This window comes from Amaranthus tricolor, chromosome 1 (genome assembly GCF_026212465.1).
Source record: "Amaranthus tricolor cultivar Red isolate AtriRed21 chromosome 1, ASM2621246v1, whole genome shotgun sequence".
Taxonomy (NCBI): Eukaryota; Viridiplantae; Streptophyta; class Magnoliopsida; order Caryophyllales; family Amaranthaceae; genus Amaranthus; species Amaranthus tricolor.
Window position 1 is genome coordinate 45,128,438 of NC_080047.1, and position 18,858 is coordinate 45,147,295.

The window sequence follows — 18,858 nt, forward strand, 5'->3', positions numbered from 1 at the left end:
TTTTAGGAAATAAGTTTTCACGGAGCTTATTTTGGAAAATAAGTTATTTAATTGTCTTATTTTTTCAAATTTTCAAAATTATGACTAACATATACAAGTATTGGTTAAAATATTCACTTAAAAAAGTAAAAGAGAAAGGTGTTAAAGTCCAGTTGTAGTCGTTATTCGTTAATACCAATCTTTGCAATTCATCTCTACAAAATACATAATTCTTCAACTAACTAAATGTACTCCATTTTCTATGTTTCAATTTCTTGTTCAATCTTAAAAAAATTTCATCACATTGAAACTTTGTTATGCTACTAATTGCTCTTATGGAATAGATACTAGATAGTAAGCACTACTGCTTATGGGGCAGGCAACTTCAAAAAAAAAATAAAATTTGAACCAACATTTGGTGTTTCCATCACTAACAAAAACAATACCAAAAGTATGGTAGGGTAAACTTGCTAGAATATCATACATTCAAATGTGATTTTATGGTAGTGTGTTGACTATTTAGTCCCCCTTATAAATATTGTGACTTTGCTCCAGTATGCAAGCGTCGTTTCCGATTGACTCTTTTAACATGTATCAAAGCAAATTTGCAACTTCAATAAAGGGATGATGCTTTATCTACGCTTCCACAAAAATCCTTGATATGGAAGACAATTATGAGTAGCAACTTCTCCCATTTATGCTATCATATTTTACAATGTCTTCTCAGTTTTCTCTCAATAAAAGAAATCTCATAATTGACATTTAGTTGAGAAATCTATCACATGTAGTATAAACCTTTGTAGTTAAACAAAAATAGTTCTAACAATCTGAACATAAGGTCATATTTCAATATAGAGAGGACCAAACTCAAAAAAGAATCGCCATTTAAAAGTGCAATAGTCTTGAAGAGATAATTTGGTCGACTTACTCCATGATCTTCTCTTGGAAAGAACTTGAGAAATTCACCCGAGGTCTATTTAGAGACTGTAGGGAGATGAAACAGTCAGAACTCAGAAGATTAAGGAAATAGCAAAAGCTATGAGAAGGAGTTTTACCTTGGTTCTGCAATGAACATTGAGGTCTTCATTCATTTGGCTCAATTGACTCTTGGCACTATTTTCTGCAGTGGAAACTCTTGTGCAAATTTTCTGCACCTGCAAGTAGAATTTGGTTCAGAAAAATTATTAAGCAGACTGCAGTAACTTATGTAGGCATGCAGCTGAATACTTTCCCGAGTTTTCTATTGAAAGTGATATGACATTAGCAAAGTATTTTTGAGAATACGACACCAAGAGGAAACACCACAAATTCTATTGTCATAAACAACAATCATCATCATAATACCCAATATACCCCGCACATTGGAGCTCCAATTAAGGTTTGGAGAGGATTGGATGGTGACAGACCAGACCCTTATCAAATGAGATAAGGAGGTTGCGGCCAATTATCATGAACGACAATTACATGTATAAATGCAGGCATCTCCAAAACGATGCACTATCAGGGTTTGCTAGATGCACTAATAAAACAATAGCAGAAAATCTTTGGCATTTTATCAAAATGCCAATTAGTTTTATATCAAAGGTATAGCAAATGCAGTATAATGGAGCAAGAATCTGAGAATGTGATTGTTACCTGATCAACTGTGAGAATAGCATTGGTTCCAATAACAGAGTTTTCTAAAATACAACGCAGACTTGTCAGTTCCTTCATCAAGTTCATAGCAAGTTCTTCGGCATCCAGCAATTGGTTTCTTGAAAACTCAAATGCCTTTTCTGCATTGAGACGGAATGAAGCACAATTCAGGCAGCCGCAAACACCCCGACAACCTCGAGGATTTTTCTTTAAGATACTTTTTGCATGACCAAAATCAAGTACGCCTGAAGAAACATTATCATCCGTTTTGAATGAGCTGTGAAGCACATTCATCAATCTTTGCTCAGATTTGAATTCATGATGTGCTGCCTTGCATTTTCTTTCGGTGACATCTTCCACCGAATGCTCAGGAGTTTTCTTGGGACAATTGAATGCAGCAGAGAGATCAGGTTCAGCAATTGGAGTAATACCTTCCAACTTCCAGATATTATCTGATGAAGTTTTTCCTTCAGATGATGCTCTTCCATTGAATGAATCATCTAATACTAGGGTTCCAATTTGGTTTTCAACTGATACATGGGTTTCAGTTAGGCTTTCATCTGATACTGGAGTCCCCATTTGGTTTTCATTAGATACTGGGTTTTGGCTCTTTTCAAGAGGACAATTTATAGGGGTATTGTTTGCCGCTTGCTCAGCACTAGAATCATCTGTCTTAAGGCCAAAATAGTGTCTTTCCTCTTCTCTACTATCAATGTATGTCTCCAGAGAATGGCTACTGACTGTATTTTCAGGTGGCATTTCATCCATTTTTAAAAAATCAGCAACACGTTCTTGAGAAGACATTAGAGGCTTCTCTTCACTTGGGGACTCAACTTTAATGCTTGAATGAACTTTAGGTGCATCTAAGAGCATTAGATAGTAATATGTTATTTGTATTACACTACCAAGTGAACTCATAGATTGAGAAAAGTAAAACACATATAACATGAAATTGAATAAAAGGTTCAATGCCTTACTTGGATCATCCTTTGCTATATCCATAAGAAAAGGGAGCAATCTCCTATAACTGAATGAATTAGGAGCCTTAAATACTTTCATCCTCGAGCAAGGAAGCAACCCCTAATGCATTATGAATAAAACTCAAAGTTATTAACACATATCAAAATGATTCATTAAATCATGTGCACTTATTATCTATGTAAAGTTGCAGATGATACCAAAACAAAGATGAGAGCCACTAATAGGCAATGGAGTAATGATATTTAGAATTAGGTTTATTAGTTTACTCATACAAAATTTTTATGAGCAGAATACACAGAGTAAGATGATGATGATGTTGATGATGATGAATTTACTCATACAAAATCTCAAGTGCACACAACCAAATTAAAGATTATGCATACTACTAAAGAGTAAATGCTAGTCCAAATAGTAATCAATATATTCCAGGAAATTATACTTTGTGAAAAGGAAACATGATCTCACCATATTTCTCTTAGAATTAGGAAAATTCCTCTTCCTATCAACACTTCCACCTTTAATAGGACTGATTTTCTTTGAAGGAAAACTTGAATCAGCACTTCTGCACTGCAATACACTCTGATCATCTTTCTGCCTTACCAAAACTACTGCATCTGGAGGTGTTGTCTGCACATTTTCCTCACAGTCTTTCTCCAAAAAACCTTCCTTGGACAAATTAGGATTTACACCAGTTGAACATTCACTCTTAGAATCAACACATTTCTCTAACATTGACAAATCAGGGCTTCTACCAATTGAATCAATATTTCCACAATTCACCTTTATATCATCACATTCTTCGAGAATTAACAAATTGGGATTTCCCCCATTGAAACATTCACTTGTATATTCAACCCTAGAATCAACACACAAATCCAAATTTAACAAAATAGGGTTACCAACACTGGATAAACAGTTTTCACCTGTTGTCTTAATATCTTCAAAAGCTACCCTAGATTCAACACTTTTTTCTAGCAATGACAGATTAGGATATTCAACATTAATCCTAGATTCAACACACTTGTCTACCATGGATAAATTAGGGTTTCCTTCATTATAGCCCTTTTCCATTATTTCCAAATTAGGATTTCCCAAACTCAAACCCTCCCCCCTAAATACACCATTTTCAGCACATTTACAATCAGATCCATCCAATTCGCCACCAACTAACATAGAATCCAAGTTAGGGTTTACATTCTTACCAGTTAAACATCTACTACTCTTAAACACACCTTCCGAATTCGGAGGTTTTGAGAAAACCCGCCTAGCTCGAAGATCTTTGATCATCATACCATCAATCTCACCCTCATCTTCATCTTCGTCTTCAAGAGAGTTCTTGAAATTGCGAGATTTTTCGTTTTGGGGCAAATTAGGGTTTTTAAGAGAAGATGGAAAAGCGCGGCATTTTCGAGAATTACCAGATCTACTATGGTGGAAGAAGAATTTCTGGGATTTACAACGAGTTAAAATTCCAACAAATGGGTTGATTGAATTTGTTGATTGTGGTGATGACGATGGTGGTTGTTTTCGCTTTCTTGAGCATCTTTTTTGTGCTTCCATGGCTGTCTGAATCCTGCAAATTTTCTAGAGAGAGAAAGGCCTCGGAGGGATAAAAAGGCAGGGAAAATGAATAAATATATATAATAGCGAAAATATTTGGCGGGATAAATAAAAATTTTGAAGCTGATATTTGTTTGGCGGGTTATTTGGATCTGGGCTTTGGGCTGTTGCTTCGTTCGTGTTTGATTGTTGTAGTTTGCTCTACTTCTTCATGGATTTATCCAAATCGAAATAAATTTCATACATTAGTTACTCAAAATTTTTTTAAAATAAGCAATTTAAAAAAAAATATGAGCTTCGAGTAATCTTAATTTAAAAATAAGCTTCTTTGTATCCGATTTAAGGTCAGCTATGTTTGCAGTTATCAACAACGAATAAAAAAACTGGTGAAAAAATTCAAAATTGTTTGTTCGTAGTTAATAACTGCGAACAAAAGAGAGACAATGTCATAACGTTAAAAGAGAAAAAAATTTAAAAATGGTTCCCTCTAATGTTATGACATTGTCTCTATTTTGTTCGCTGTTAGTAACTGCGAACATACTAACCTTAGGTTCGGACATAAAAACACTTATTTTTGAAATTAAATTTACTCGAAGCTCATTTTTAATTTTTTTGTTAAAATTGCTTATTTGTTTCCATCTTTCTCAATCACTCTTATGAGAAGCTGTCTCTCAAAGAGACGACTTCAAAATAAGAAGTCTGCATCCTTATTTACTCTTTAATTTGTATTAATAGAGCTATTTAGCCCATATATCTAATGTGCCTCGGGGAGAAACTGTCTCTAACAACAATTTGTGTTCATACATACGTCTGATTTCAATTTGGTTATATTTATTTTTAGAGTAGTTCTCAAGTCTTAAAGTCTTTAAATATACTTTACAAAAATTCAAAAAATAGATATTACAATTTTATAAATCGGTGCATCTTATAAGATTCAACATGATTTTAACTTATATATACTCATGAAAACTATATAGGAATATATAAATTACATCAATTAATTAATGATAATATTAATTGATATTTTAATCTATTTAATTAGGTTTGCATTTAATGCAAGCATTAAAATCATAATTACATTCATGAGTTTACTTATTCCAACTTAGTTAATAATCCTATTTATTTGATGTATTAATATATTAAAATTTTTCATTTTCTATTTTTATTATTTTTATAATAGGTAGGAAAAAAATTATAAGCGAAGTTGACACATATCCATCTCTTTTGTTCTTTTTATTATTATTATTATTATTATTATTATTATTATTATTATTATTATTATTATTATATATGACATAATGATATTTGATAGCTAATTTTAATGATTCTTTTTATATCAAAACTTGAAGATTTGATTATGTTGTATATATTTTAATATAGTCAAAATTGAAATTGTATTTATTACAAGTAATTTTGGTACAAAATCGTCTTGGAAGATTAAATTAGTGCTAATTTGGGAGGAATTATTGATTAGTTAGTAATCTGGCAACATTTATTTGGGAGGATTGAAAAGGAATTGTATGTTGTAATATTAGTGCATGGGAAGGCCACGTGCGGTAGGAAGACACTTGTCAATCATAGAAAAACATTTTATAGGCTAGTGGGACATTTGTTAATAGGAGACGCAAAGAACGCCATGAAAAATAAAGGAAAAATCATCAAAATAAAGAGGAACTTGACACGTCCAAGACAACTACAGTGACATACAAAGGTATTTTGGGGATTGATAAAATAACAGAAGAATGTTTTACATGCACAACCATAGGCTATAAATACTCATCAAGGAGCACATAAATAAGACAATTAATTGGGAAATAATAACTACGATTGAGAGAAAAACAAAGGATTCTAAGTAATTTATTGCGAAGGAGTTATTACATCTAATTTTCAAGGACCCACAATGATCTTTAGAGAATTCATTATAATTTCTCAAATCATAAAGTCAAAGAAAGTAATTATTATTGTCATAAGTAAATTTTGCCAGATGTTAATCACATAAGACCTCACGTCAAAATAAGTCCTAAGTAGTAATCCACCTTTTAGCCACAGTGCTCCTGGAAGGATCTATTAAGAAATTTGTCTTAAATTGATATTGACTTGGGCGTCAGAGTGGGTCCCCGAAAAAACATTCCGGGCCCTGCTAACCCCTTGTTGCATTTTACAGGAACAACCATCTTCTCAAACGATCTTACTGCATAGCTTGGCAAGATAGTAAAAACAGGCTTCCACCAGCACTTAATCTTTGATTAATCACAAATCGGGAGATTAGGTTTGTAATTAATCGTCCTACAAAAGCTTACAGGAACATGTATGTAAAAGGCGTATTTAAAGTCAGATTATTTTAGACCTAACTCGTTTAATACATACAATTAAAAGCCAAATTCAAACGATGTATATATCCGGCTCCAATTAAAAGCCATAATAGATAATATTATGCAATTCCTCATTTATTTTATATCAAAGATTATATCTTAAACGTTTTAAATATCTTTTAACATGCATCCAATTTGCCAACCACAAGCTATCCTCCATTAATTACTAGTAGTAATTTTAAAAATCCAAATTGCCATCCTTAAATATACCTACCAATCAATTAAGTTATAAATGATTTATATTTATGTGACCAAGTTAAATTAGTCAAAGTTCAAATCTACAAGCAAATCATCCTCTTACCATATTCACAAAACATCATTTCTTAAGCATATGGCATGGTCTATATAAATAGAAATAAGGGTGAAACAAAAAGATGTCCATGAGAATAATGAGGAAGATAACAAATTAAGTTGCATGGAACAACTCAAGCAACAAGGGTTAATAGTCCCTTGGTGCTCTCAAGTGGAGGTTTTATCCCACTCATCAATTGGATGTTTCGTGACACACTGTGGATAGAACTCGACTTTAGAAAGTCTAACATTTGGCGTCCCCGCATGGTCGCATGCCCACAATGGACGGTCCAAACAACAAATGCTAAATTGGTGCAAGATGTGTGGAAGGTTGGAATGAGGGTAAAGGTAAATGTAGAAGGATTGGTAAAGAGTGAGGAGATTAAGAGATGTTTGGATATTGCTTATGGAAAATGAGGAGATGAGAGAAAATGCTAAGAAATGGAGGGAATTGGCTCTTAAAGCTACTCAAGAAGGTGGATCTTCAAATAGAAAACAAGCTACTCAAGAATTGTTCAATGCTGATTCTCAAAACCATGATGATGTAGTTATATGATCAACTCGCTTCTATTGAGCTTATCATCATGTATACTTTATATCGAGCTTATCATGAGAGAACAAGTTTTTATCTTTCGGATAAACAATCCGCTACTAATAGAAACCAATAAATAGTAGAATTCAACTCACCAACAATAAATATATTTTATTTGTCTATTAATAGTGGATAATTCTGAGAAAACTTGTATAAAGAGATGTCTGATGTCATTAATGTTAGACATTTAAAAATCATAAGCTTTATTATAACTCATTATAACAACATTACATTACATCAATAAATTATGTCTTTATGAGAAAGGGGGGGCAAGGTCGACCGTATACAATCTAACGTTCTAACCCTAACAAAGAGACTTATTTTCTAATTAACTCGAAAGCAGGTAGGTATTATAATCTACCAACATATAGATTCGAAAATCATGAACCGAATCGTACAATTTTACAGTTGAATGTTACTCTTAGCAACTCTACTAATAACTCAAAATTCAAATTTATATCAATAGATTGCATGACAACTAATTCCGAACAGAGGAAGTATATGCCATGATGAAAATAACACTCAAGCCTAGAATCATACTTTTTTCCCAATTTTTTTTGGCAGACTGTGTTTGTTGGTGTCATTTTGGGGTGACCTTCAACAAGTCTCTGCATTCTAGAAGCACTAAGCTTATAGTTATCTGTAGCTTTCATTGCAGCTGTTCGTGGAAGCGCAATAAATTCTTTCTGGAACAACTTAACAAAACTCATGAGCAGGTTGCGTAAGGAAAGGCTTGAAAGTCATTAGAAAACCGACGAATTCTACTACATTTAGTAGGAAGAAAACCATATGGGTTCCTGCAATCAAAAACATACCAATTGTAAATACTTATTCACGTTATACTTGAACAATAGTTGTCGTAATGATCAAGTAAACAATACGAAAACATATGGGTTGTTCATTCGGGTCAGGTGTTTCGGGACGATTTAAAATTGGGTCTTGTGTCCACATTGATTTTTACATTATTTTAAATGCATTTTGAAGTCGGGTCAAGTCGGGTTTAGTTATATGTCGGGTAGATATCGGGTCATCGAGTATATTTTGAACACCTCTAATCTGACAAGAGATTTGAAATGAAAAACGTGGGTAAACACCACCAGAAAGCTTCACGACTTCACGTCTCTACTTGGCTACTTAGCTGAGTCTTACAATATCAGTATGCATTAAAATAGACATTAGGAAGGGAGAGAGTGACACACCTGGTAGAAAAGTAGCTGTTTGACGCGTTTGTGCCCAAGAGAGACTGCAAATCGTGAAATGAAACATAAAATCGATTACCGACTATCACGAATTAGTGCACTTGCAAGTGAGGGATCATCGCATTGACGGTACCACAGTCTATCAAGGCAATTGTATACAAAATGACAGGAAAGCTTACAGGGTTCCGGCTAAAGCAGGACCGATTGCTTTGCAGAAAGACATAATACCCAGAGAAAGTCCGTTTGCGGCACCTCTTTGATGTTGGTTCTGTCGTATACCCTCAAAATTAGTATCACAACTGGTTTAATGACTACAAAATGTAAGAGAAAAAACTAAGGTAAAGAATGAAACATTACCACAGCCCTATTTTGCAAGAGAAACAATCCGGTAGTGATCGAAACCTGTCAATATTTGAAATTTTAAAAAAATAACGACAGTATTTACACCACATTAGGAAGTAGCATATGTTTTGGGGTAATTTTGATGAGATATATTTGATTTTCATTACCTTATATTTTTGTTAACATTCCCGTCAATTAATAAACGTAACCAGATGGGCTGTTAAGGTAAAGAGGAAGTAGCATGTACAGAAATACAAAGTATTTAACATATGTAATAACACATTTGATTTTCCTGAAGGAAGAATACACGTACCGAAAGCACATTTTTCGCTGCGGAAGCAAGATCAACGACAATTGAGAGAGTAGTGCCTTTCAAATTAACAAAAAAGGGGTAACTTGCCAGCAATGAAATACTAAGAACCTTCATGGCAGAAATAACAGTAATTAGGAGAAGGAAGGATAGGTTGTAACTTGTAACTAAGGAATGAGTTAGTTCAAACGCATACCGCTCCTACTCTTGAAACTGTAATCGGCCCAAGTTTTCTCTCCAAGACAGGATATAGTAGTAGTTGACAAAACAACAGACCAATTCCTAACAGAGTAACAGTTCATGAAGAAATCAGCAGTAACATTATATGTATTACAGTATATAATATATCTTGGGGCTTGACTATCAACTTAAGATTTTGATTGAATTGGTTCCTTGACATGGTATCAGAAGCCAACGTGACGAATAGGTCACGGGTATGAATCTCAACCACCCCTCAAATTCAAGTGGGATATTCTGCATCAGGTATAAGAAGAGCCTATGTATCAACACTTATAGCCCAATGGACTCTTGTGTGAGGAGGCGTGTTAGAGTATGTGACATATCCTGGGGGGCTCAACCATCGGCTTAAGCTTTTGGTTGAGTTCGTTTGTTGACACATTGGACAATTTCTAGGATATATCGGAAAATTTTAATTGGCAATAACAACTCTACATGTAATATAGTGAATGATTGTCTTCCATTGTGACGTAGGCAACAAAATTTTACAAGAATTTGTGTTCTTCAATATAGTTTCAGCCGGCAAACAAACAGATGCGTTTCAAACTATCATTTAGTTATGTGACCATGATTTCTCTGAATGTTCACAAATTTCAACTGGATATACTCAGAAAAGAATGTTCTACAACTTTCTAAATGAGTAGAAGGCATTTCCAAAGACTGAACGAATTATACCTGCCACAGCAAGAGCTTGACCAACATCTTCAGTCGCTAAACTTAATCCTCCAACAGTCCTCGGACTTACAGTCCATAATGAGAATATCTGAAAAAAATGCTTCAAATTTCAGAATGAAATTATTTTTATAAAAAAGATCGATTTTTCCATAGAAAAATTATGAATTTCACATCACCTCAATATAAGCCATATCATGCAGCTGAAAGACACAATATACTATGATAGTTGACATTAACGGCCAATTTCGAAGAAGGCTGAACCAGGTATGTGAATTGTCTCCGTCACCATTTAGTAATTTTTCTTTATCAGCGCCCTCTATATCATGAGGCTGCACCTGGGTTTTTCCATGAACATCGTGCCTATGTAATGTTTCCTGCAGATATTATTTGTCGGTGAGTAAAATATAGATGTGATTTTTTAACACATTGCATAGAGTAAAAACACGGCCACATCGCATCGCATCGGCTCGGCTGCGTTGTAAATGTTTCCAAAATAAATGAACCAACATTCCACGCATTGCAAAAGAAGTAAAAAAATCGTATTTTAGGTCGTATCAAGGTATATCTTATGGTTTCGACCGATATTTAGACACTATGATAACTGCATCACTCCTGTTACGACATTAGTATTCCGTTACCGCGATCACGACCGTTACCGCATTTTTACACTATGACACATAGAGGTATATGAACAAAAGAAGCCAACTTCTGCCTACTGATTCAAATGTCAGCATCTAAAGAAATGAAAAGGCAGAAGGAAAAAATCTTTCACTGAACTACGTATTTGCATCGCACGCAACCCATAAACGTTTATGCACAACCTGAGTCTGGAAACTTCAATTCGTCATTGTTATTTAAACACAAACAACCGAAGTTTTAGTACGACAGGTCCAACAAAGCCTCTTTACACCAAACTGTCAATCTAAACCATTTTCGTAAAAGGGTACTATAAAAGGCAAGGTGACATTTTCAATCGGAATATATATATAGTGAACAGTGAACGTAATTAAAAGACATGGACAAAAATAACATACCGGGAGCCAAAAGCAGAGGATGAATACACCAAAAGAAAATATCGATAATACTAAAGAAACTAAGAAGTATGGGAACCTACAAACCAACAATTATGGTGTAAGAAACTAGTATCAAGATAAAGAACATAAAAAAAAGATTGATTGATTTACCTTCCGAAAATTGAATCCTGAGAAAATACACTAGGGAATTTGTCTGCAGGCTGTAAGAAATACAAAAATAAAACAAAAGATAGACAAGAAAATCGAAAAGAATAAGGAAGATACTAAAAGTTATATGTGTACAAGTTCGTCTAAACACCTGTGCAAGATAACCACCAAGCGCAGGGCCTATGACTAAGCCAATACCCCATGAAGAAGTCATCTGAAATGGATAAACTTATATTTAGTATTGCTCAACCAATAAAAAAGAATTATTTCAGCTACTAAGCAAAGGTTTATATCCGTACCATTGCCACCCCCAAAGCTTGATGCTCCCGACGGCTAACTTCAGTGGCATATGCCTGGTCAGTGGGTCCAGAAATAGAAGTAATCAGTAACCATAGAAATTCTCTCCTAGAAGGTAATAGCAGATGATATTGCCAAAAAAAATTTGATGCAAAGCGAAAGAACAATCATAGCGCCCTTACAGTAGCACATTGCAAACTAAAATGAGAGATCCTTGCGTAAGCGTATGCGATATATTGATGTCACACTATACTCTGTTGACAGTGGTGGACTCAGAAAAAAAAAAGAGCAATATCAATATAAGTAAAATGTGCCTATTGGTTTTTCATCCCAAGTCACATATGTAGAAGGCAATACACTAACCAACTCATCTAGGGTATATTTACATGTAATATTTAATATTATTTTGGATTTAAGTGACGTCAACTGACCTCAGTGACATCACGTTGCATCCGCCACTGTTTGTTGGGATAGTTTGTCCCACATCGATAGACTAAAGATGGTATCTCGACTTGGCCCTAAATAAGAAACTTCACATGATTTCATGTTTAGTAAATTCTAAGTAGGTGGAGGCAACCTAAGGTATTCATGTTTGAGACCATCTGGTTCGTGCTTCATATGTGTGTGAGGATAAGTCCTTCAAGGCTAATGAAATAAACCTATCATATGGACAAGAAAATAAGAGTAAATATGTGACTAGGGGAACCTAAGAAACAAATTCTACACCCAAAAAAATTGTATTCTGCTCAAAACAGAAGGTATCAAAAAAGACACTATCAATGCTCGTCCATCGTGCCAAATGAAGTTGCTTAAGGCGATATAATCAAGTTCCTTAGCATGGTTAAGATCACCTAGCCTTTCAGACAATAGAAGAATGTCAGCAAGAAAGTTTCCTTAACATGTTGGAATAACATACCCTCATTGGACCAAGTGTGCCGCAGAAAGCTCCAAGTAGGAATCTTGAAACCAGTGCCATCCAATAATTCGTGCTCAGGCCAAACATTGTGTTAAATATCACTCTGCAATAAGTTTATATAAAACACAAATGCGATATAATTTTTGAATTCCCGAGCCCTTAACAAAAAGAAAATAAGAGTCACTGGTAACAGAAAGTGTCACAAAGGCACTTACACTGATAGTGTGCTTAAAATCATGACAGGTTTCCGGCCATAACGATCAGCCACCATTCCCCATATAATAGCCGTCAAGGTTCTCCCAACCATGAATGCAGATCCTTCAACATAATCAAAGCCCTCAGATGAGAATGTGAAGTTCTATTGATATTATTTTCGTGTTTTCTAGTTCAAAATATTGATGCATGTGAACTACACTTACCCTCGAAGCCAGCATAGAAACTAACATCTTCTTCTCTTTTGGCAATACCAAATCCCCTCACCTATAATACCAAAAAGATGTAAGAAGGACGACCAAAAATAAATCATTAACATCAGATCTCAACCACCACCAACAATGTTCCATTACCCCAATGCCATCAATTGGCCTCATGTTAGCAGGGTTTCCCGGGTCGGATGTACACAACCTTATCCTTGTAGACATATATCACCACTACAACTATCAATATACCACCAATCATTATGAAGAATCACGTAGCAAACTTGACCACAACAATCAACAATACCACCCCATTGTATCTACGTACCACCATAAACTTATAAGAAACCAACACACGAACCTAAATACCATCAGAATATACAAATGTTTTTCCTATATAGCACAACCTCAAAGGATTTGTGTAGCATTGCTCCCAAGTAAGATCAGAAACTAGTAAAGACTCAAATCACACAAGATGGAATGTACAACTACTTACCATATAATATAGGAAGGGAAAGATGGACGATATTGGCAAAGCTGAAACAAACAAACATATTTTAGAGTTACAAACTTACAATAAAAACTTGGACAAATCACATTGTCCATAAGGACTATGTAAGCAACTCGGAGAAGAATGATGAAATTTGGATCATACAATCAATCACATTACGAAAACAAACTCTAGTTAATTCTTCAAGAAGCTATTATCAAAACCCCATTATCCCCGCCCCGCCCTAAGTGGGAGCAACTTAATGATATCGGAGTGATGGAATGTTGTAAGAATGTTATATCAAAACCCCATTGTAAAAACAACTTTGGATAATCAATAAAGAAGCCATTGAGAACTATTTTCACAACAAAGATTCCTTTTAGTCCAAATTACATACTTACAAATACAAAAACAGGGATAAACAAAAGCAACTCCAGGATGAAAAACTGGCATTTTTTGAACAAATTAGAAAAAGAAATGAACTCTCAAATTTCATTAGACAACATAAAGGGACCCAATTGGGCCTCTGCCATCCGCTAAAATTTTTGGTTAGGTTGGTTTATTGACATCATATTAGAGCCAGATCACCGATCATTTAAAAAATATATATATTTAGCGCGTTTTTAAAGGGTACGTAACAATTGGAATGATTTCAAATCCCAAGTACTCAACAATCCAACAAACAAATATTTTACTGAAACCAATAAATTCCCACATATTGTAATTGACTCATGCATAGTTTTAGTAGCCCAAAGCCATACAAGAACCTCCAACGAAAATTTGAATAAAATAAAATTATTTAATAACCTAATTTCAAAAATAAGCAATCTCAAAACTTATTTCTCAAAATAAGCGTCCATACATTCAAGCCTAGCCTAGGGAATATTCGCTGTTACTAACAGTGAAACATTGAAAAAAAAAATTAAAAATAAAAGGGATCGGTCGCTGTTATTAACAGCGACTTAAATATATATATATATATATATATATATATATATATATATATATATATGTATATATATATTAAGTTGCTGTTACATCCCGAGACTAGACTTGGATATACGAACGCTTATTTTGGGAATTAAGTTTTTACGGAGCTTTATTTTGAGAAAAAAGTTATTTAATTGTCTTATTTTTTTCAAATTCTCACCTCCAACAAAGGCAAAGTTGAAGAAGAAGACCAATTTAAAGTCCCAACATAGGTTTTAAATCCCAAAAACATAATATAATTGGATAGTTCAAATTAAGAATTCAAAAAATATACAAATATTTTCATAAAAAAACAACAGCAATCCCTAAAAAAGAGAAGCTCCTGGAAAAAGCAAGGTTCTTTTGAACAGAAAAAGCAAGTTTTAAACCAAATTTGAGTACACTATTTGTCACTCACCAACAGTAAAAAGAAAGAAAATTGCTACAAATGAAAACTAACAAAATTCAATGAACGCAAATCATAGATTTCCTTCCAACCAAAATCATGATCATAGCCCTTCAAGAAACTCAAAAAGACATCAAATTCCAAGTACCCAAATAAAATAAATAAAAACCCAAGAATCAAAATAAAATGGAGAAACAAAAGAAAATATAAAATTAACATACAAGAAGAGAGAGTAATAATCCATATGAAGAAAAAATGAAGCCAAGGAAGATTTGGGTTTTCTGCTTTGCGTTTCTCAACTTTGCAACCAGGACAATTCTCATAGTACAAATCATTCTGCTTCGATAGTAATGATTCTTTATTTTCTGCCATTGTTATTCTCCCAAATAAAAAAAAAAAAAAAAAAACTTTTTGCAGAATTGTTGCAAGAAGAAATATACTCTGATTTATGATCCCTATTATTCGTAAACAAAAAGGTGCAAGTTTCTTGGCTAAACACCGCTACCTTTTGTAATTATCGGGAGTGAGAAACTCTACCTAATAGAAATTTCAAATGCTGATCCTAAACTTTCAAACTTTATATATAGTACAAAAATATTTTTAAAATTTTGTATGGTGATTTGCAATTTTAATAGTTTTCAAGTGGTAGATAAAAAGTTAAATTTTGTGTTAAATTAAATACTTATTTTAAATATATTTTTTGAAAAAATGTGTCTGATTAAAGTGATTGTCATATTTATTTTTATGAAAAAACTTCTTTAAGACCAGTAATAGTAAAAAGTTAAAAATATAATGTCACCACATAGATAAAAGAATTTATCTATTATATAAAAAAAGTCAAAAACTAAAAATCGGCAACAATAATTGTGATGTTATTTTAATAGTGTTTTGGTAGAAAGAGCAGAGATCTAAATCTGGGTTTCCGAAGGGCTAAGAGCATGTCGTCGTTAGTGAAAGATTACAAGTGAACTGGACGTGTCATACTTTGGTTCTTATATGAGGTGCCATTATAAATTCCAATTACATGGGAATTTCTACTATTTCTTTAGTAAACTTCGGCCTAGGCCAAGTTTGCCGACTTGCCGCGTCACGGGCGCAGCCGTTCTTGTTCAGTCGTATACTAGATTACTAGTATATTTTTTTTTAAGGATGAAAAGTAATAGGAAAGAAATGAATTTAGATTTTTCTTGGGAAAATATATATATTCTAATTAAAATAAAATTTTTTCAGTTGTATTTACTCTTTTATTCTCTGACATTTTTTTTGGCAAGCTTCGATTTAAGTTAAGTTTGTCAACTTGTCGTGTCATGGTGCGACAGTTTTTATTGGGATAGTTTTACTTTGTTGTTCTTACAAGTTTGGCATATTAGATCATGCACTTGTTTTTAGTTTGTAGTTGATTTATGTAGATGAAAAGAATATGTGGTAAGATTAAAGAGAATATGCTTATGAATATGCGAAAAGAAATAAGGGTGAAACTATATAAATTATCAAATTTATGGGTATAGTTTATGTATTATTCGTTCATAGGCAATAAATGTGTATATTTTAAATTCATAAGTTAAACTTCTAAATTGCAATACCAAACCAAATTTCTATGTTGTAGAATGAAGATATTCCGCATATTTCTTCTACAACATAAACTTTGCCCCAAATATATGCAATCAACTATAAACAAGTTAAGCAACCCTTTTATTATGAAATAAAATTGTATTTGATTTAGAAAAATAATATGAAGAAATTAACTATTCATGTTTTAACCTTTTTGATAAAACAATCGCTTATGGCATTTAACACGATTGTACAATGAGATAGTAGTTCTAAATTGAGCTAGATATATAACTAATCAAATTAAGTTAAACAACCAGACGACCGTTGGAACTGATATATTAGTTATAGTAATTTCAATTTTTTGATATAAAATTCTGACATGTTGATTAATTTTGAATATCAAGACACCCATTTTTCAAATTTAGATTTTCTAAATAAATTCGTATCACATAAAATTGGACTCATATAAAATTTACTTGGTATCCAATCAAACCATATAGCTAGAATGATCAATATTTGAGCTTTGAAAGATGTTTTTGACTCTACAAGTCCAAATTCCAAGAGCCTCAATCAAGGAGAAGAGCAATTCTATACGTCATTTCCAAAGGGCAATTGGCTTAGTTAGCCACCTCCTCCAAACGACGTGACAATATTAAAAGAGAACTAATTTAATAGGATCTTAAATAATCTTTTTATACAATTATTTTTTTAGAACACTGTCTCTTTGGGAAACAACATCAAAATAAAAAAACTCATATGCTAATAAAGTAATAACTTTATTAATTAAACTATTCAATTTATATATAAATAATGTCTCATAATAATACTAGCTCAACTAAAATATTTTATCTTTGAAAAGGAAATTCAATTTTTGTGAAAATGTAATATGGACCTTTCTCTAAGCATTTTTCTCAAACATTTCTCCCTTTTTGGCAATTTCTAAAATAAGAACACTACTTGGCTCCTTATTTCATTTCAAAAGTTCACAATCAAAAACCAAAATGTTTTTTCATGAAAATTTGAGTAAAGAAAATTTACAATCTCAATAATTTGTGTTTCATATATCATTTTTACAAGAAATTATAACAATGTGTGGATGTCAATTAAACGTAATTGGTAAAATTATGTGAAAATTAAGTAATCAACATGACATAAGTTTAAATTCGTCTAGAACATATATATATACACACACACACACTCTTGCAACAACTCTCCACAACAGAAAAAAATAATCTCCAATTTTAATTTGCTACCAACAACGTTACAATTTCTAGGATAAAGAAAAGTCAAAAATAGACTCAACCATATTAGAATCTAGTAGCCTTATAATGTGCCGATTAGAGTATTCAATAAAACGTTGAAGTAGTGGGAAAAGAAATAGTGTTGCAGATACTATGTCTGGAAGGCAATATATTATTAAACTCGACTTTGAATCGACTTATAAAATAAATGTAATATTATGTAAAAATTAATTTAATAATCGATTTTGGACCAACCCGAAAGTCGAAACATCTAACTTATGGTCTAAAGAAATAAATTTTTGGCGAATGTAACAAGGATATATGTTCAAGTATATGATTGGTACAATTTTAATCCGTTTAAGAGAAGTTTATATATGTTCTTTAATTTTTATAATTATGTCTCAACTCAACAATAATAGTTTTCCTCGTAATCTTTATGCAATATACAACTGTGATAATTTATTGGGTGCAAAAGAAGTATTAGTTAATTAATTATATATGTAGATATTTTGTTTTGTGTGTTTGTTAGAATACCACAACTTTTTATTATCTACTTTTGCTTTATAGATCCCATCTATTGTATTATAGCAATTAGCATGTGTATTATTTATGAAGAAATTAAAATGTCACATGAACCCTAGCTAGGATCACTAACTGTTGGACAGTAATGATCCTGATTATATTCTCGTCTCCTTCTCTGTGGATGTCATGTACCTACTTTCTGCAAATCATGCAGATAACTAATACCATAATACTATTATTTATAAACTTTACTTAATTTGTCTTTGAAGACAAAATGGTTCAATTACAAGAGAAGTTCAAAAAGTATTCTAATAAGCAAGATAATTATTTATTCTAATAAGCAAGATAATTATTGTCCTTACAAATAATATATTTACTTTTAAAAAATCAACTTTTTGCTGATAGTATCAGTTAATAAAATGAAGTAATAATAAAAATTTAACTTTATGCATAGTTGTTATATATCTACTCTATATGCATGTCATCTTCTAAGTATCATGAATAATGTATGTTGATGTTCTCCATGTATACAATTTCATCACACATGTTCATCCCATTTCATCATAAATTATGGAAATAAGATCAACTTTGTTCAATAATACTACTATTTTTTTGAGTGTTGAAATAGAGTACAATATCTCCTGTTAACTTTATAAAATTTTTTCAATTTCATTGGCGCATTAGAATTTCTGCACA

The 18,858-nt window shown here is 32.7% G+C and overlaps 2 protein-coding genes across 2 annotated transcripts; both read right to left on the bottom strand.

The window, feature by feature from the left end:
• Positions 1–240: 240 nt before the first annotated feature.
• LOC130814475 (uncharacterized) lies at positions 241–4,206 on the bottom strand. Its single transcript, XM_057680556.1, has 5 exons — positions 3,061–4,206; positions 2,592–2,694; positions 1,615–2,477; positions 1,035–1,133; positions 241–963 (listed from the first exon to the last, which is right to left on the bottom strand). The coding sequence occupies exons 1-5, from the start codon at positions 4,153–4,155 to the stop codon at positions 904–906; spliced, it is 2,220 nt and encodes a 739-aa protein (XP_057536539.1). The 5' UTR covers positions 4,156–4,206; the 3' UTR covers positions 241–903.
• Positions 4,207–7,590: 3,384 nt separating this feature from the next.
• On the bottom strand, positions 7,591–15,384 carry LOC130814484 (protein ZINC INDUCED FACILITATOR 1-like). Its single transcript, XM_057680567.1, has 17 exons — positions 15,070–15,384; positions 13,480–13,520; positions 12,987–13,047; positions 12,783–12,885; positions 12,568–12,670; positions 11,654–11,707; positions 11,506–11,568; positions 11,358–11,407; positions 11,208–11,283; positions 10,350–10,547; positions 10,174–10,261; positions 9,458–9,543; positions 9,265–9,372; positions 8,967–9,011; positions 8,789–8,877; positions 8,610–8,653; positions 7,591–8,207 (listed from the first exon to the last, which is right to left on the bottom strand). The coding sequence occupies exons 1-17, from the start codon at positions 15,218–15,220 to the stop codon at positions 8,107–8,109; spliced, it is 1,461 nt and encodes a 486-aa protein (XP_057536550.1). The 5' UTR covers positions 15,221–15,384; the 3' UTR covers positions 7,591–8,106.
• Positions 15,385–18,858: the final 3,474 nt, after the last annotated feature.

What these genes read in the sequence shown, in the direction of transcription:
- LOC130814475 (XM_057680556.1), bottom strand. Translation starts at nt 4,155, where the DNA reads ATGGAAGCACAAAAAAGATGCTCAAGAAAGCGAAAACAACCACCATCG. An exon ending in CTAATTCTAAGAGAAATATG is followed by an intron (nt 2,695 to 3,060) that starts GTGAGATCATGT and finishes ATAATGCATTAG; the next exon opens with GGGTTGCTTCCTTGCTCGAG. An exon ending in ATGTTCATTGCAGAACCAAG is followed by an intron (nt 964 to 1,034) that starts GTAAAACTCCTT and finishes ATCTCCCTACAG; the next exon opens with TCTCTAAATAGACCTCGGGT.
- LOC130814484 (XM_057680567.1), bottom strand. Translation starts at nt 15,220, where the DNA reads ATGGCAGAAAATAAAGAATCATTACTATCGAAGCAGAATGATTTGTAC. An exon ending in AAGCTTTGGGGGTGGCAATG is followed by an intron (nt 11,569 to 11,653) that starts GTACGGATATAA and finishes TATCCATTTCAG; the next exon opens with ATGACTTCTTCATGGGGTAT. An exon ending in TCTTGCAAAATAGGGCTGTG is followed by an intron (nt 8,878 to 8,966) that starts GTAATGTTTCAT and finishes GGTATACGACAG; the next exon opens with AACCAACATCAAAGAGGTGC.